At 50.1% G+C, this 16,616-nt stretch overlaps 2 protein-coding genes across 2 annotated transcripts; both read right to left on the bottom strand.

Annotated features, from left to right (window-relative positions):
• Window positions 1–621: 621 nt before the first annotated feature.
• TGME49_228780 (Toxoplasma gondii family C protein) lies at window positions 622–3,226 on the bottom strand (the record flags this gene model as incomplete). The annotated part of the gene is made up of 3 exons (XM_018780220.1): window positions 2,298–3,226; window positions 925–1,013; window positions 622–743 (listed from the first exon to the last, which is right to left on the bottom strand). The coding sequence occupies exons 1-3, from the start codon at window positions 2,945–2,947 to the stop codon at window positions 622–624; spliced, it is 861 nt and encodes a 286-aa protein (XP_018636105.1). The 5' UTR covers window positions 2,948–3,226.
• A 4,975-nt stretch (window positions 3,227–8,201) lies between these two features.
• Window positions 8,202–15,999, bottom strand: TGME49_228770 (hypothetical protein). Its single transcript, XM_018780219.1, has 9 exons — window positions 15,253–15,999; window positions 14,418–14,484; window positions 13,866–13,991; window positions 13,032–13,227; window positions 12,383–12,543; window positions 11,775–11,912; window positions 11,098–11,374; window positions 10,650–10,726; window positions 8,202–10,257 (listed from the first exon to the last, which is right to left on the bottom strand). Exons 1-9 carry the CDS (start codon window positions 15,504–15,506, stop codon window positions 9,925–9,927), a joined length of 1,629 nt encoding a protein of 542 aa, XP_018636106.1. The 5' UTR covers window positions 15,507–15,999; the 3' UTR covers window positions 8,202–9,924.
• Window positions 16,000–16,616: the final 617 nt, after the last annotated feature.

Here is a 16,616-nt window from a genome sequence, read left to right on the forward strand (position 1 = left end):
TGCCAGCAGCAGCAACACATCTCTCTTAATCCCTCGCAGCGAAGATTCGGGTGCTTTCGACCTGTGAAGCAGCTTGATGTCACGTACATCCGCGATTTCCTGCAGGTTTACAACCAGGACAAGGTATGCAGTATTATAATGAACGCTGAGGCTCGTCGGTGGAGTTCGATCAGTGAGTGGTAAAAATACCAACATTCAGCCGACCGAACACGTGAACATTAGGATCACATCCATTTTTCACACAGTGGCCGCGGTGACCAAACTCGCTACACCACATGGGGAGAACCACATACCACTAACCGGCAAACTCTATCTCGTTTTATGCCACCAAAGAGAATCGAACAAGGGGTCCTTCGGAAGAGTGATCCAACCAACGCCTCCTTCTGAGCCTGCAAAACAGACTCACTTCTGCAAATGGCTTACCGGTGGTCTGGTGAAAACGGATCCGTTAAGATACGCACAACACACATGACGTGCGCGCCGTAGTGAGCGTGAAAGGTGCGTAGCTTCCGCATATCGGGTCCCTTTGTATTCAGCCGTTCATCATCATGCATAGTGATCTGCATGCGGACTAACCCAGACAGGCGTCACTATATTGCATCAAACTCCAGAAACGAGTTGTCAAAGAACACAATGACAGCCGTAAATGGCAACCGTACGGGTCGCATTGCGTCTCCATCTGTATGTGCAGAGGTAAAGCTGCCAGGCTAGCGTGGAGGTGTCGTCGGTAACGTACGTCGCGTCTGAGTGAACGGGCAAAGGAAAACCAAACACACAAAAAACGTTTGATGGCAAAAGAGTGTCCAGAGAATTTGAGATCCCGAGCCGCTCAAGTGCACTGCAGCAAGGCTGTCATCGGGGCATGTCTTCGGGTGAATGCTGAGGGGATTTCCGAGCGATCGTGAGACGCATCTGATGACTTACTTGGAGATGGTGTAGTTTCTGTAATCAAAATCCTGTCCGAGTTGAGAAAGATGGCGCCGAGGATGATAGAAAGCACAACGCTTGCAAGGCTGAAGAATCACGCCCACAAGAGAAGAGAGCCACAAGACGATGAGGTCCTCTTCACAACTTGCCAGAGCTGTCCCCCTTGCGCGGTGTTCCGTCAGTAGTCGCGTGGCAACAATAATTCTTTTTGTGATAAACACTGCAAAGGCTGCCCCGTGCTACGAATTGGCGAAACGCATTGCAGCGCAGGCAACGGTTCATCGATTCAAGGATAGATATGGCTCCTTAAAACTTCGACAACGGGCGACAGATCCGACGCTTCAGCAGTACCAACTGCGTCATCTCTGGGGCACTCCGGGCTCGCGGGGAGTGTTTGGATAACGAGAGACACACACGTCCAGGAAGAGAACTTGCTGCAGACAAGGTGGTAATTTGAATGTGTTTCACATGCCCTTGGCAGCCACTTTTCCTCCTGCTTCGCTCGTAGACAAATTATTTGTTCAGGGCTGCGGCGCGAGCCGAGTATCTCGGACGTGCCTCTGTCTTCCACCCACTGCGTCTGCAACCTCCCATAGAATGGATCTCGGTGTCACACGGTGGAACAGAACAGGAACTGAGAATGATCCTCGAGCAATACGTCCCTGTGTATTCCGCAGCAATGAAATTTCACAAAATTGTTTTGCTTTGGTAAGTAACCAGAATGTTGGTTTGATTTCTGTGTGTTCTGTAGCAGCGGTTTGAGCAAGGTTTTTGCGGCACTGACTTCCCATTCATACGAAAAAACCGTGTGTCAACTGGCGAATTTCGTTGTAGAGCTAGAGCCGCTGCAACAGAACTAAAGTGGGGCGCGACGAATGTTCGACGTAAAGATGGTCATCTTCCCTCTCCAATTAAGAGGAAAACACGACGCATGGTTTACTTTCTTATCGATTGGATATATTGGTTGAACCCGCCACTTTCAGTACAACATGGACGAATATCTACGGGAACAGTGGCTGTCTGGCTTCTACGTGGCCGGCACGCTGGAGAAATTGGTCGTTCTGCCGCAACCGCCTGACCCGACTTCACCCTCGCTTCGAGGGATCCTCTTCAACCAGCAAAGATACAAGAGGAAACGCTTTCTACTGTCTTTTCACAGACACAGTGGACATTTCCGTCAACAGCTCATGGACGCCGAAAGAAGCCAAAGGGCGCCTCCACGAGGTAAACAAATTATCTATCAATGAATGCTAGGCAGTGCTCGCGCGTTTTATCACTCGAGGTGTTTCCCTTATTCAGCCACGTTCACGCGCCCGCCACACACGGGTCGTTTTGGCGCCGATCCGTTTCAAAACTGCGTTTCGACTCACATTCCAGAGACAACTATTGGACGAGCTTGTCCGGAGCGGTGGATCCTTGGAACCAGCGCGGCGACGCTCGGACTTCTGCTCGGTGCTCGCAGTGATTCGATAGCATAAGACTCGGTCGCCTCGCCTAGAGTCATGCTCATTCCTTCTGTAACGCCGCCTTCCACGTCTATGGCGCCGCCGTCTGCGTCTGTAGCACCGCCATATACGTCTGTAGCACCGCCATCTAGTTCTGTAGCACTGCCGTCTCCTTCTGTACCACCGCCATCTAGTTCTGTAGCACTGCCGTCTTCTCGAGCATCAGCGCTCCCTTCGACCGCGGTGTCCTGCTGCGTGTCAGTCCAACTGGACGAATCATTCCAACCAGTATCCGTCTCAAGACTGGTAACAGCGTCAGCCAGGGCTGTGCATGTACGACGTGTAGGACAATCGAAAGGAACGAACGGCGCAAGAACCACCAGACAGAGCGCAACCGAGAGAAGCAGTACACTCGAGCCACGACGGAACAGCAGCCCACGTCTCGCCTTCAGTTGAGCGGTTAGCTGCAGACCGCTAGGGAATCCCGAAAGCTTCTTCTCAATCATGTTTACCAATCTATTTTCACCCCTGGTCACCACCGGTGACAGAACGACCCTACCGGGTGTAGGTTTCATCGTTTCAGAACCTCAGTGGGACGACACCGGGAGACCAAGAATCACAAGGTCCTGCTTCGTCGCGAAAACAGTCTCGGATCGAGAAGATTGTACGGCAGTCCGTAGATATACCAGCAGAAGAAGCGGTGGCTCACCCCAGCAACGTTCATCGTTTTTTCTACTCAGGAACCGCTTCTCCCCGGGCAACGTCGCCTAAGAGGGCCTGCCAAACTGAGTGGCTTCGTCTGGTCTTATCATTTATACTTATAGAAGGCCGGAGGTTTTTGAGGTGGTCAATGCAAAAATGTTTAATTTTGCGATGGAGTGCCCCCTCACATCTGCATGCAGCTACTTGTGATCAACAGAATGCGTGAGGAATTTACGCCATCGGCAAAGCAGCCAAAAGTGAGGTGGCACCGCGCAGCGTCGAGCTGCCGCTGCCCCGGGTGAGCGACGCTAAAGCCCCACGGGGTTTACCGTTGGTTTCAAATTCGCATGAAAAAGACACGTGCCGTCCTCCGGCCAACAACGCGAAAAGGCCGTACATAGAATTCCTCCACCATAGAAGCAGCGGAAGGATAAAAGGGGCAATGACATGGAACAGTCTGCAGTTCGGCGCAGTGCGGTGGCACAGTGTCCTTTCGAACATCAAAAAAAAGAGACGTCCTTGGTCCATCGCAGTCCAGTGTACTGACTTTGGTTCACATTGTATTGGAAACGTTTGTTGTACCAAGGATGTCTGTTATACTGAGCCCCAACACGTAGAAACCGAAATTATAAGATGATTTTAGGTGCAAAGCACACCGGTAAAAGACAAGGCCCAACAATCGCATGTCCGCTTTCGCCGTGTCTGTATCACTAATTACCTGATTTAGTCGTCACCGCTCAACGCAAAATGTCAAGTGCAACGCGGCAGCAAGACTTTATAGCACTGAAACCGTACAGTAATACTTTGAATATGATGATTAAGGTAGCGCCATTGTTCGACCTTACGTGCCTCTGTTTTTTATCAGTGATGTTCAGATTCACAGCTTCCTCGTACGACTCGACAAGTGCTGCCACCACCGTAGCCGCGTGCTGGAGGTCCACGAATGGTGTGGCACACAATCTACTATATTTGACGGTTGAGCTGCATTACCTTCGAACACTTACACTGGATGTGATTAAATGCTATATAAACAGAGCATGTGTCCATGACGAATGCAGCGTGCTGCTCCGGCGGCAGAATGCGAGGGCGCTTCCATTCCTGATGTGACTACGTTGGGGGGTTTTTGCCTTCAAGTTAACGGGATACCGTTATTTGAAAATGAACCCCCTTATGGCGTACTGCGCAACTGACTGACTGTCGCGGAGTCGTGTCCAGAACGTCCGCCTGGGTTGAAAAGAAAGAAGCTCTTCGCAATCGACGCATGCCCATGGAACAGAACGTCATCTGCACAATTGATCGCGTAGACACCCACTATAGGTGTAACACCGCTCAAACGCTTGTAAGCTCGATGTCTCGAATCGTTATTTCATTGTGGGCAAACTCGATGAGCCATAGAAGGGTTCCGTTCCGAGGAGCTCGCTGAGCGATACCTATCTCTGGAGTATGATCAGTCGCCACTTAACCCCCAAAGAGAGAGGGTTTATCAAATACGTAGACACCGACAATGCAGAAAAGATTTACGTAGTAATCCTCATCAATAATAAACACACAGGCGTTTTCCCCCTGTGCACCACGTTGGTCATGATTGAGCTTTGTCCCATCAGGTAAGTCCCTCGACGGTTTCCATGCGTACGCCTGAAGTTATAACTAGATAGCTTCACTAGGTCCACCACGAATGGTCTCTTTTATTGACTGTAAATGGCATCCAGCCTCTTTGCTCACCGGAGCGAGACACTGGAAATGCACGACAAGATGGGCTCGAAACGTCGCGGCGTTCCGGTGTGAAGGAGGGGCAGTTCGTAGTTAAGACAAATGTGCTACCACATCGATCTTCGAAACACCACTCGCGTTTACAGCCGGTGAGCATATGTCAATTCAGTGAGAGCATGGAGAGTCTTGAAGGCCCCCACGTACCTTAACGTATCAAGCTTCCACACTCCTGTAGACCCGATACAAACTCCTGTCAATGCCGCGTTTATCTGTTAAGTGTATCCAGCGTAAGTCAGGATTCCTTCGTGGAACTCGCAGAACCGTCACTGGACATTCAAATAAGCGAACACCCATAGCATTTGCATGCCACAATGCACGCACGTTTATTATGTACTCCGCGAAACAAAAGGTGCAGTACAGGGCACACCGCGCCACTTCGTAATGGCACGCTTACAGGCTATCCACGTTGTTAGAAGTCACGCAATATGCTAGACTCCCGAGGTCAGCAGCCTCTTCCAGAGGGTCTCTGAGGGCCCGCGTCTGACAGTTTGCGGACTTAGCGACACTAAAACCTAGACCCTAAAAATCCCCAAACCCTAACCGTAAACAAGGCGCCTACGCGTGCGTGGTATCGGCTGTAGCAGACCGGCTGAACCTTCATCCTCTGGACAGGTGTGTGGAAATTCGAAACACCAATCTAGCGCAATCTATCGTTTTGAAGGCTCAGCGACGGCGTCTCTAGTTTGTTGTTGAAATCCGACATATTGCAAGAACGTCGAACCGTGTTACACAACAACCACTTCCAGGAGGGAAAACAGATGCATCACGTAGTAGTGAAAAAACATCTCGTTCTGTGTTGGTAAAAAGGCTTGACTAATGCAGCATCTGTTATTTTTTTCTCGCAGGTGTTCGTCATGGTCGAACGCCCCTTCCAGTCAAACTCAAGAAGACGGTTTGCGCCTTTTTTTGTATGTGATTGACAGCAGAGTAGAACAGCCCCAGTGACGAAAGAGTCCTTTTCTCCTGTTATCGTCCTTCGTATATTTCTCCTGCTCCATCTCATTCTTCAAAATATAGGCATCCACAGCAGTACACAACTGGTAGACGAGACCGTGGCGTCACCGGTACTGCTTCTCGCCCCATGCGGCGGTAAAACACTTCAACACTTCTCTTAAAAAATCCTGTCTCAGCGACCACCCAAAACGCACTGGAAGATGTGTTAACGTATTACCACGCCAAACGCATTTGGATCTCGTCCACCTTTGCTCCAGCTTCCTCTGCATTTCAAAAAAGCGAAGGTGAACATGCGAATGCTGCAGGAGAGCTTTATGGAAATATCGAGACGACTAAGAATGTGAGAAAAATCTCGTTTCCGCTAAAGGTGCCACTTTGTTGACAAAACTGTCATGATCGCACGATGCCACATAGTGCAGCAAGCTCTCGTACCTTCGACAACAGGAAAACGTCTTTTAGGAGCCAAGGACGATTGTGCAGAAAGGTGTGCTCTTGTACCACCGCCTTGCATTTAATAACGGAGGCCAGTCTCAAGACAAAAACGTCAAGAAAGTTCGGTTTACAAGGACGGTGACTCATCCACACACAGGAATGTGCCCTCACGTGAACATACACTGAAACGGCTACGTCCCTCGATGTCTTGTCCTATGGCTTAGCCTGTCTTCGTTTGCTGACACAAGAGAACTCGGATTCGGTAACCGAAAGCCTTCCAATATCTAAACCAGTAGTCCAACTTGGGATGTCAAACTCAAAAGTATACACGCCCCAGACCAGAGAAGTGTCGGATGGGGGATTCCGTCGAGTTAAGGGGCACTTTGGTTTTTCTGGGCTGTGCCGCAGTTGCATGTTACCCCGAAAATAGCTTCTACGAAAAGAAGACCGCAGGAAGCTCTTTAACTGGAAGGTCGAGTGGAAGAATAGGAATAAAAGGAGAGAAAGAGAGGAGACACGGCAAACACGAAGACTAACAGGAGACGGGAAAAACCAAAATAAGACCCCCAAGTAACGATTCCGTGACCTCACGATTCGGGACCAGATCATTATGTATAAAAAGGGTACACTGTCTAGTCCATATACCACTACTTGAGTCTGAGCACATATCTTTGAACAGTTACAGGACCTCACGGTAGTACAGAACTCTCGAGGCGGGACAAAAAGATACGCGCCATAGCTACCGCAAGTTACGAAAGAGAAATCTTTGAAGCGTCGCTTCCGACGTTCTCGGTCGCACCTGAAACACCATGTGGACTGCATCTCGACCTCCTGTGGAAACGTCCACATGCACGAGAGGGTTGGAAAGTAAGGATCGTCGACAGGAGTCGGCAACTGAGGAACCTTCAGCTGCAGGAAGACGAGAAGAGGGAGAAAAACCAGGGGGAGGAGACAACAGAGAGGAGAAGAAAAATGAAGGGGTCCTAGTCGACAAAGAACTAGGACTTATGACCGAGACGGGAGATAGACGAAAGTGACGCATCTATGAGAGGGAGCGGAGAAGGTCGATGCTCCATCTAACTCGTGTCTTCCAGTCTAGCAAGGAAGAATAGATGAAGCACTCGGTCTCGGAGAGTGTCACAGCCCAGAGAGCGGCATCGTTGTCCCTCCTCTCTATCCCACTCCTTTTAGTATCCTGCTTTCTCCTCCAACCCTCTTTCTCTCTGTTTTTCTCGCTTGCTAGCTTCTTTGCTGAACAAAATTCCACCGGAAAACTCGGTGTTGGTAACTTGGCCAAACACAGCCACGGCCAGTTACGGCAAACAACTGCCTCTCTTCATGAAAAGGCTGAAAAAGCACTGATCTTCAGAACGAAGTCGCCAGACTCAAGCAAAAACTGAAAACAGGAGACGCACGTGTCGAAACCGGAGCGCAGGTACACCCGAGGCCGCCGGAAGTGGACAGACCGAACACAAAAAGCCACGCTGACCTAACGGCACCGATGGGTTACGATTTATCTACAAACAAATCTATTCGTAAAGGCATATCGAGACACACACTCGCGTCTCGATACACGGCCGTCGGTGAATGTCACCGTATGTATCCGTTTATCGGTCAGTATGCATGGGCGTGCGTATTCCCGCCCATACATACATGCAAGTAAGTGTATCTCTCTGTACACAGGTATTTAGGAAGAGGTATTTGTCTATAGGTCTAGATACGTACACACAGACGTGAAACGATGCATCGATCACGAATTTTTCATCTTGCGGTTGGCCGGAAGTCACCGAAAAAAACGAATGTGTGTCTTTTAGTGAGTTTAAGCGCAACACGCGCGACTGTCTCATCAGAGGGTGGATATCACCTCACGTAAAGGGCCACAACATCGATTGCTGAAGTCACACTCCCGTGTGAGAGCGATCCTCGCCGACCATTCTGATCCAGGTCAATGCAGAGAGAGCGAGTTGGGGCAGTCATGATAAAATATTAACGGAAATATCGGTGCCAGCTTGTTTTTCTGTCGTGCTAGGGAGGCACGGTTTCCCGACGATCCCGACGATCCCAGCGCTGCTACACAGGCACTTAATAGTACATGATTGAAAACGTCATTTGCATTCGCGTTTTTCGCGTTGCAGTTGTCCATCTTAAGCGATTGTGCTCTGGTCAGTGTGGTCACGCCCTAAGAAAAGTGTGTGCCCGACCTCAAGAAATTCCATCGGACATGAGCGTGCCACACACCGTCGTGTAGGCCAGTCGTTCTCAGAGGACAAGGGATCAAGGCAGTCACCAGCAGATCAACGTCTCATCCTCTCCGTATTGCCGCATCACCTGTTCGGGACAGTGCACCTGATTGGCATGAGAGACGTCCACTCGCTTCGTTCGACCCAACTGCACGCGTTAAGAACAAGGTAGTTCTGCCACGACGATCGTCAGAGCAAAGCCCCCTAAACCCACAACTTTGAACATTTTTTCCTGAAATCTCCTCACCAATGTGAAGACCTGAACTGTGCTCTCGAAGACCCTCAAGAAACAAGGATCTTTCAAAAATCGTCAAATCCTTAGATGGATGTCTCCTCTAATCGGTTGTGTGTGTCCGACGGGATGCCGTGTGCTCATCTTCGCGTGATGACCCCGGTAGTCACCAGGAACGCGATCACCTCACTTCAGGCGATGCAAGAGTCGGTTGTCCACATCAAAAGAACCGTTGCAGCCAGAAACTTTTTGCGTGGATACTCTGCGTTGAGCCTGGTGTTTCAGTTGGGTAGCCAGCATTCATCCCCCACACCCCTGCCTACACAGGAACATCGGAAAGTGTTTTCACGACTAAGAATCTGTCACTGGCTTCTCCAGGACCCTTTTGCAGTGCTTTCCAGCTACTAAGCTGCACGAAAGAAATCTTAAAACCCTCATGCGTAAAGCGTAACATAGAGCAAAAAACCGTCGAAGTTTAACAAACTCATCGTGGCAGTATCGCGCTCTCCCGCCTCTACACCGTTGCCCTGACAGACGGACACCTCATCGGGATTGTCAGTTATGTCCACAAATAATACGATTCTATGTGCAAAGGACTTCCGATTATTTAGGGTTTAAGGTTTATGCTGTCGAAAAACAGCGTGCCCGCAACGGCCGGCACCGGTGGTGCATCAAGAGCTGCCAATCTTTATCATTCGGAAGGCCTTCGTGACCTGACAGTACTTCATTATGAAAATTATCAGCCCCCACCTGTTGTTATCGGCCAATAAAGGAGTTTGGGTGAAGGGGTTTCCTCTGTTTCGACCTCTCCATCCTAACGGTTATTGCGAACGTGTTCCATCGAACAGGATATCAGCATCGCTAGACTTGTCGAATCACTGACACTTTACGGTTGCTTGCAGGGCCGGCTTCGGGGAATTCTTTCTGCATCATTCCCTGTGAATTCTCTTCCTCACGTGTTCGTTTAACTCCCGCCCGCATCACCGGTGAAATATGCAGTGTATGGCGTGTTGGAAATATTGTATCGGAAATGTGGTAAGATGGTGGAAGTTTACCATCATTCGTCACCACTATGAAACATGGGCAGACACGCCACAAAAGATCAACGCAGCTCCTGCAGTGTGTCAAGTTTATGAGAACACATTCGAAGGGGATCTTTCTGGGGTCTGGTTAACAACTGTGCCTAGAACAAAAACGGGAAACATCGTGCCTTGCTCGTACTTCAAGCCAAGTTTATCAGAGTAGCTTTTCTACTTCCGCCTTCATTCAGTGTAACTTCGTTGACACCAACCCCATCGCTGGCTGGGCACGACATATCAAGTGTACTAGCTGATGGGATATTTTCAGAGTCCTCGGCCGTCTGCACAGTGCTCAGGGCTTCAGTCCTGGTTGCCGAGGAGTCGCGGCGGGGATTCGCACCATCAGCTGACGATTTCATTTCACCTGTTACGGCATTCGTTTCTTTTTCTTGTGGACGCTCAGATCGTCTTACTGTGAAGTTCTCCCTCTCCTGCTGGACCATCTGCACGAGATCAGCCAGCGTCGGTGCCAACGTCTGTTCAAAACACAGCATCACACCGGAGACACCACATACTTTACACAGTACTTATTCCACTCACCATCTCGCTACTACCCGCAAATTTCCAAAAACACGACTGCAGTAATGCGCTGGACTGGAGGAAAAAGAAGACTAACCGCAAAAGTGAGCGCGTTGCACAGTATTCGTCGCTGCTAGTTATTATTTGCAACATCGTATAGGTAGACCAACCATTGTGATGCAGAGACTCCAACATGCATGCACATTAGGAGATGCAGATACACTCAACGACGTAACAAACACCTGCTGGCTAGCGGTCCGTGTCCAATCTGCACGTAACCGACTTCGGCTTGGACCTGTGCTCTTGCAGGGCTTGTCATGCTTCACCAGCAACGGCAACATACACTTACATAGACGTCTGCACCTTGGAAAAAGATATAAGCTGCACCAACTTCTTCAGCTTTCGCAGCAGCTGTCTTCATTGCCTCTGCAGGATACACATAATGGGCAAATGAAGGGGACAGCTGTACACAATAACCATTACATCCCTACAAGGGCCGTCGTAGACCCAATTGCTAACTGAAATTCATTATGGTGTTGTAGATGCTAAAGGTGTAGTTATTCGTGCAGCTTCCTGTCAGCACAGTTCTTGCGACAGCGGTATTTGATGTAGGGCACATGGCAATGACGAAACAACATGTCAAAAATATATCGGTCGAATGTTCCTCCTATGCTGCAATCACACGGAAAGTGACTCATACGTGCAGCGAAAATGTTCTGAAGGAAATGTGGGATAACATTAGCGGCCTAACCCTTGTTGTCCCGTTCTCGTTGCGAATGACAACCTTTGGCTCTTACCTGTCTCCATTTTACACGCCTCATTGTGGGTCAAGTAGACAAATGAGATGTCCTCATGGTCCATTTTATCAACAGCCCCACAAAATTCGCCTAGTTCACGCAGAGAGCTTACGCCACCTCGGATCGCATTGTCCTTCACTTCGTTCCCGTCTGCGCCTCCCCCTCGGTTGGAATCAGCTTCACTTTCTCCGGCTTCGCCTCGCAAGATCAAGCATACGACGCATCCTCCACAGTCTGAGCAGCTCTGCAGGCGGAGCGGGAGCTCCTCACCCGTCGTCTGAGCACAGAAACCGGATGTTTTCAGAAAGAAAACCCCAACGGTAACGGGCTACACTAGACGATAGTCCGGTAGGAGGCACGGGAACGCGCAGAACATTTACAAAGTCACCTTTACGTCTCTTGGACCGCTACACGAGCAGAGAGCAGCGACGGCTGCTATTACTGTGCTTTTAGTTAATAAAAGGTCACACCCAACGCCGTTCGCAACGGATACGACGAGCCAACCTGGCAAAGACTGGCAATTCCGTCTCTTCTGAGCAACGATTTTTAGACACCGTTTGGATCGCTACGAAAGCACCACAGAAACTCAAACAACCAATCTCAAACACTCTACAGCGAAGTGGAAACACCGAGCTCCGACAGAGCATTTGAACCTCACACTGTGCTTTCGTCTTTACCTCTTCCACCTTTGGGTGCAACGCTGCTATGATGCAAGTGTCTGCAGCAGGACGCTGCTGCTGCGAGGAATCGGTCTTCTTTCGCGTATTCATTAATGCCATAATGATTTCCGTGTGCATCTCGTCCAAAAGTTGCTTCTGAAAGCAAGAGCCACACACGCAGACACCGAGAAAGCAAAGAATCACGGATGCCCGTACCGTTTCTTTCAATTACTCTAAGACGCCATGTCGCATGATGTGCGACAGGGACAACATGACCCATAAGTGGGCGTCATCGGACCCTTGTACATCGGCAGGACAATTCATGCTGCTAAATTCCAGCTCCCGATGGAATTCGACAATCGCGGTGAAGCGCACACACACCAGGGGGGGGACACCATCGTAGCAACTCGGCCCTACGCAGTATAAAACTGATACTAGCTGAGGAAGACAGTTCACACAAAAGTAAATCTGTGTCCGTCCACCAATCCGCCTCTACGACACTGTCACCACCCTGGTGGACCACGTGCCCGTCGCTTGGGCAAGTGCAATAAAGTGAAAAACAGCAGCGTAAGAGATTTGCCCGTCTCCAGCACTGATCCTCCACGACGAAGTGGAATGAATCTCACTTTGAGTTTGAACTGAGGCCGGCGTGAGAACACAGCCACCGCATGAAGAAGTATCTTTTCGGTCAACCCTGCATGTTCTGCTTTTCCGAGGACCTCCTCTTCTGCTTTCTTGTTGCACTCTTGCAGCTGTTTCGCTAGAGGCGAAGTCGGCGTTGACGTATCTGAAGCGACGGGAGTAGAGCATTCACATCGACTGACCAAGAGCATCCACTACGTTCCCCCGTCAAACACACGAATTAACCTGAGGATGGAATTTTCATTCCTGACGAACTGTCCAGGAAATGGGGTGGACCCCGGACTGGTTCATTCCATGCACTTCACTGAAAAAGCGTATGTCGATAGGGTACGTTCTCTGTTTCCCGCGAATTTACCAAGTGCTCGCAAGTAGTGTCGACAGATGAAGAGAAGCGCTGGAAGTCCACATTAACCAAAACGACGGCTTGTACTCGCATCTGAGTGATCGTCTCTTCTCGCTGTCAATACGAGTGATAACAGCGTGAATCTAATGGTGCTTGCCAAGTTCCATGTATCTATGCGGCTAACTGCAGACTTAGGATCAGACCAAAAGCGTTCAAAACAAACATCGAACGAAACTTGTCACGCCGGCGATAGTCTTGACATCTGTGAATATGTACCGAGCAACACTCACCGGAAGCGCTGCCGCGTCCTAGCACTTCTTGAAACCTTGCCTGCTTTGCCTTGTGAATCTGTTCCAGGACACGGAGGATTTTGTCCTCTGTTACCTCGTTCGGCAGTGTCATTCCTGGAAGCATGGGAAGCTCGCCGTCGACTGCGTCCCGGTACATTGCCTTCAAGCCGTCCACGTACACGCGCAAGCTTTCATTCTACATCCACACCGCAGAGAGAAACCAGTACAATGCATCTAGATCCTACGAATCCCTGCTCGTGTCCAGTCAGACAACTGCCTCACAAAACGAGCATCCCACCGTGAGGCACGCGCCCTCGTCAACGGCCCATCGTGTCTGGCTAGAAAAGAAACCGGGACCAGTAGCATTCATTGATCTTCCCATGGAACAAAACATAGCCCGGCGGATTAACATCCCTCGCCGTGAAAAAGACCAACTACCCACGGGATGAAATAACACAGATATTCGAGTATATCCTCTCGTTTCTTTCGACGAGACGGAGTCCATACAGCAATCCAAATTCTACCGTCGTCTGCATCCAGTTTTCAGAGAGCGAACACTTTACGCAGATTGCGGCAGAAATTGCACAACCAGGACGCTGACTCTTGTTGAGTCGACACGCATCATGCGAAGTTTACGGAAACGACCCACCGCTAAAAACAGGCGAATGCACAAGTTAGATCACGATCGGAGGAGCCACGTAAAAGAACCGCTTCCTCCTGGGCTAGACAAGACGTATGGAAGAAGCCTGCCCACTTGCTGCAAACTGAAAAACAAAGACAAGTCCAAAAAGCTCTGACTTGGGGACGACGCCACAGAATGACCCTACAACATACCTTCGATTTATGCAGATCGCATGCACGTTCTAGGGATTCCTTGGAAATCTGCTTCCGGGCAAGGATCGCAGCCTCTGCCGCAGTAAGCCGTTCGCGAAACATTTGCTGCATGAGCATTGCCTCCACCTGTGTTTCCAAGCATGCAGGAAGACACAGGATGGCAATGGACAAGACGCAACGCTGTTTCAGTCTGGTTTATCCGCCAAGACGATCACACGAATTACAAACAGGACAGCCACCCGGAAAAGAACTTCTGCAGTGCTGCTAAAGTTCCATAAACGACTGTCCAGTACACCACCCCGACTGACAAATCCCAAGATAGCAGCGACAATAACGCGTCGGAGAAAAGCTCTTGAATCCGCATGCACCTTCGTCTGCATATCCGGTGCCGTCTGGATCACGTACACAAAGCAAGACTTCCCCTAGCGCAAGCGGGATTCACAATACATTCGACGAAATAGTCGGATGGCAAAAACAGAAATTGACCCGGCTAACAGGAAGCAAAAAGAGTTACCCGCGGTGGACACCACGTCTAAGCTTCAACATGCTTACCTGTTCGCGAGGTACCGGTTTCTGAAAACCCTGGTCTTGCATTGCCCGAATTACATTTCTCGATACTCTGCACGGATACAGCTCCACACAAGCGTAAGTTGCTTGAAATTGCCTGTTGCGTTCCCTTCGCCTATTGAGCTGTGAGCAGAGAACTGTGACCAGAGGCCTCCCGTGACGGTCGGGTGGAAAGCACCCAGCAGCTTTTTGAAGCCTAACAGCTTCTTCCAGGCTCAAGGTTCCTTATCTGTGAGTCAAAGAAGGCTCGCCAATAAAAAGGCATACGACTCCTGACTATGGTTTTGCTCAGTGCTCCACAGGCAACCTTGTCAACTTCTTGGAACAAGGCATCACCGCAAAAAATAGAAGCGGATCCCGTTCTCGTCACCTCATGGCGTTCGTACGCAGAAAGTTGCACACGATGATGCAAGCGTGTTTCAAGAAGGAAATCCCTAAAAATCGTATGCGCCTATTGTGCGCCAGGCAATGGAGCGTCCGAGTCACAAGCTCCTCGGATACGACAGGGGGATATGCACTATACTTGAACAAAAGTACACGAAAGACACACGGTACACCACCAATCAAGAGGTTTTTTCTCAAAAAGGCGTCCGTCGAAGCAGGAAAAAATGCCGTCCCAGCGGAGGTAGGAAGTCAAGAAGACCAGACGGGCAGTGGTTGTGCGTGGTGTGCAAAGCGCTGGCCGAGTGTGTCTGGACCACCAGTAAACTGTGTAACACTGAGTCAACGAACAGCTGCATTATGTGAGATCCTCTCGAAACCAGTTCATTGTGGAACTCTGACCGCGCTCGAATGTGTGGTCTGCAGGTCGGATACTCACTGAGCCAGTTCAGTGAAAATGGAGTGGAATTCTTCGCAGATCTCCTTCATTGTCGCCTCAGTCTCATCATCAGTGGGCAGGCCTGCGCCCGAAACTCCGGCTTTCTGTGAACCCCACCCGTTTGGAGACGTCAGCCACCAAATGGCAGCAGCTCCTGTGGCGACGGCGACTGCCGAAAGCACTTGCGTGCCTCTCGCTGTTGAAACTGAGGCCCCCATGATACGCCTGAACAAGAAGAGAAAGCACTCAGTCATTTCGCATACAGCCGGCAGCTGGCAATAAGACTCCTTGCCTGGAGGAAACGAGTTTAGCTGAACTGGGCAACCTCTCAGGTCTGATGGCGCTGTCGACCCTCTTCACCTAGGTTTTTTGTGGGAAGTCACGGTACACGCGACAACGCCAGGCAGCCTTCTTCGTTTCTTGTCTCTCCTACATCGTTCGGCATTCATTGAATCTCGCATAGTCACAGGGCCACTTGACTAAAATGTCGGTAGTCTTCCACATGTGGAGTCCGCCTCAGTCCCTCACCTACAACTCCACACCTTAGGACACTGCCTTGTCAAGCGACGAAGCTATGTCTCAGTCGCGACCAAACAACTATGCCACCGAAATTCGACAAAGAGAAACTCCAGCTGTCATCCATAGCCGCTTACTGCGCAGAAACAGTTGAATGAAGCACGCGCGTTCAGTGTCAACTCAGTAATATCGTGTTTTTTTCGGTGGGCGAAGTTTCTTTGCTTGAAATTCACGCAGCGTCCACGTGAGAGCAGCGACAGCCGTGAGACTTGTCTCTCCGCCGAAGCGTGCATGCATCGACGAATCAACTGTGTGCCACGGCAAAAAGATGCAGGACTCCACAGACGCGACAAAGTCAGCCAGACGACAGCACACATACCTTGCGCAAAGAAGATTCACCTCTGAAAAAAACAAAACCGCTGCTCCACCCGGAATCTTCACTAAGACTGTGCGATTCTGAGTATCAACGAAACCTCGAAACGTGACTTTTTGAGGCACCCGTCCAGAGATGTGTGGGAACCAGCAGGGAGTCTGACACACGCGTGCTTGCTGCCTTAAGAGTCACACAATGTTCTTTTCCCCCCTGTATCTTTCCCGGTTTTGCTGTGAGCCATTTTCCCTCAGACATGTTGATTGTTGGCTTTTGGCATATCCCGCTGCAGCACTACGTGAAGGTCTTCTGCCGGCGTTGTCCGAAGGAGACGGTAACTGCTCTGTACCAGTCCATGGTGGGTGCTCGAAATTCGGTTTCCCACCAGCTAAATGCCAGCAAGTGCATCCGGTGCCTAGGAGTTAAATCTGGACGTTGTAGTGATAGTTGTAGTTGTCTAGAGTATAATGGTCGCTGC

This window comes from Toxoplasma gondii, chromosome X (genome assembly GCF_000006565.2).
Source record: "Toxoplasma gondii ME49 chromosome X, whole genome shotgun sequence".
In the NCBI taxonomy this organism is placed as follows: Eukaryota; Apicomplexa; class Conoidasida; order Eucoccidiorida; family Sarcocystidae; genus Toxoplasma; species Toxoplasma gondii.

Coding starts and splice junctions, on each gene's coding strand:
- TGME49_228770 (XM_018780219.1), bottom strand. CDS start 15,506: ATGACTGAGTGCTTTCTCTTCTTGTTCAGGCGTATCATGGGGGCCTCA. Junction 11,375..11,774: donor TGCACCCAAAGGTGGAAGAG/GTAAAGACGAAA, acceptor TTCTGTGCTCAG/ACGACGGGTGAGGAGCTCCC. Junction 10,258..10,649: donor TCCAAGGTGCAGACGTCTAT/GTAAGTGTATGT, acceptor TGTTTTGAACAG/ACGTTGGCACCGACGCTGGC.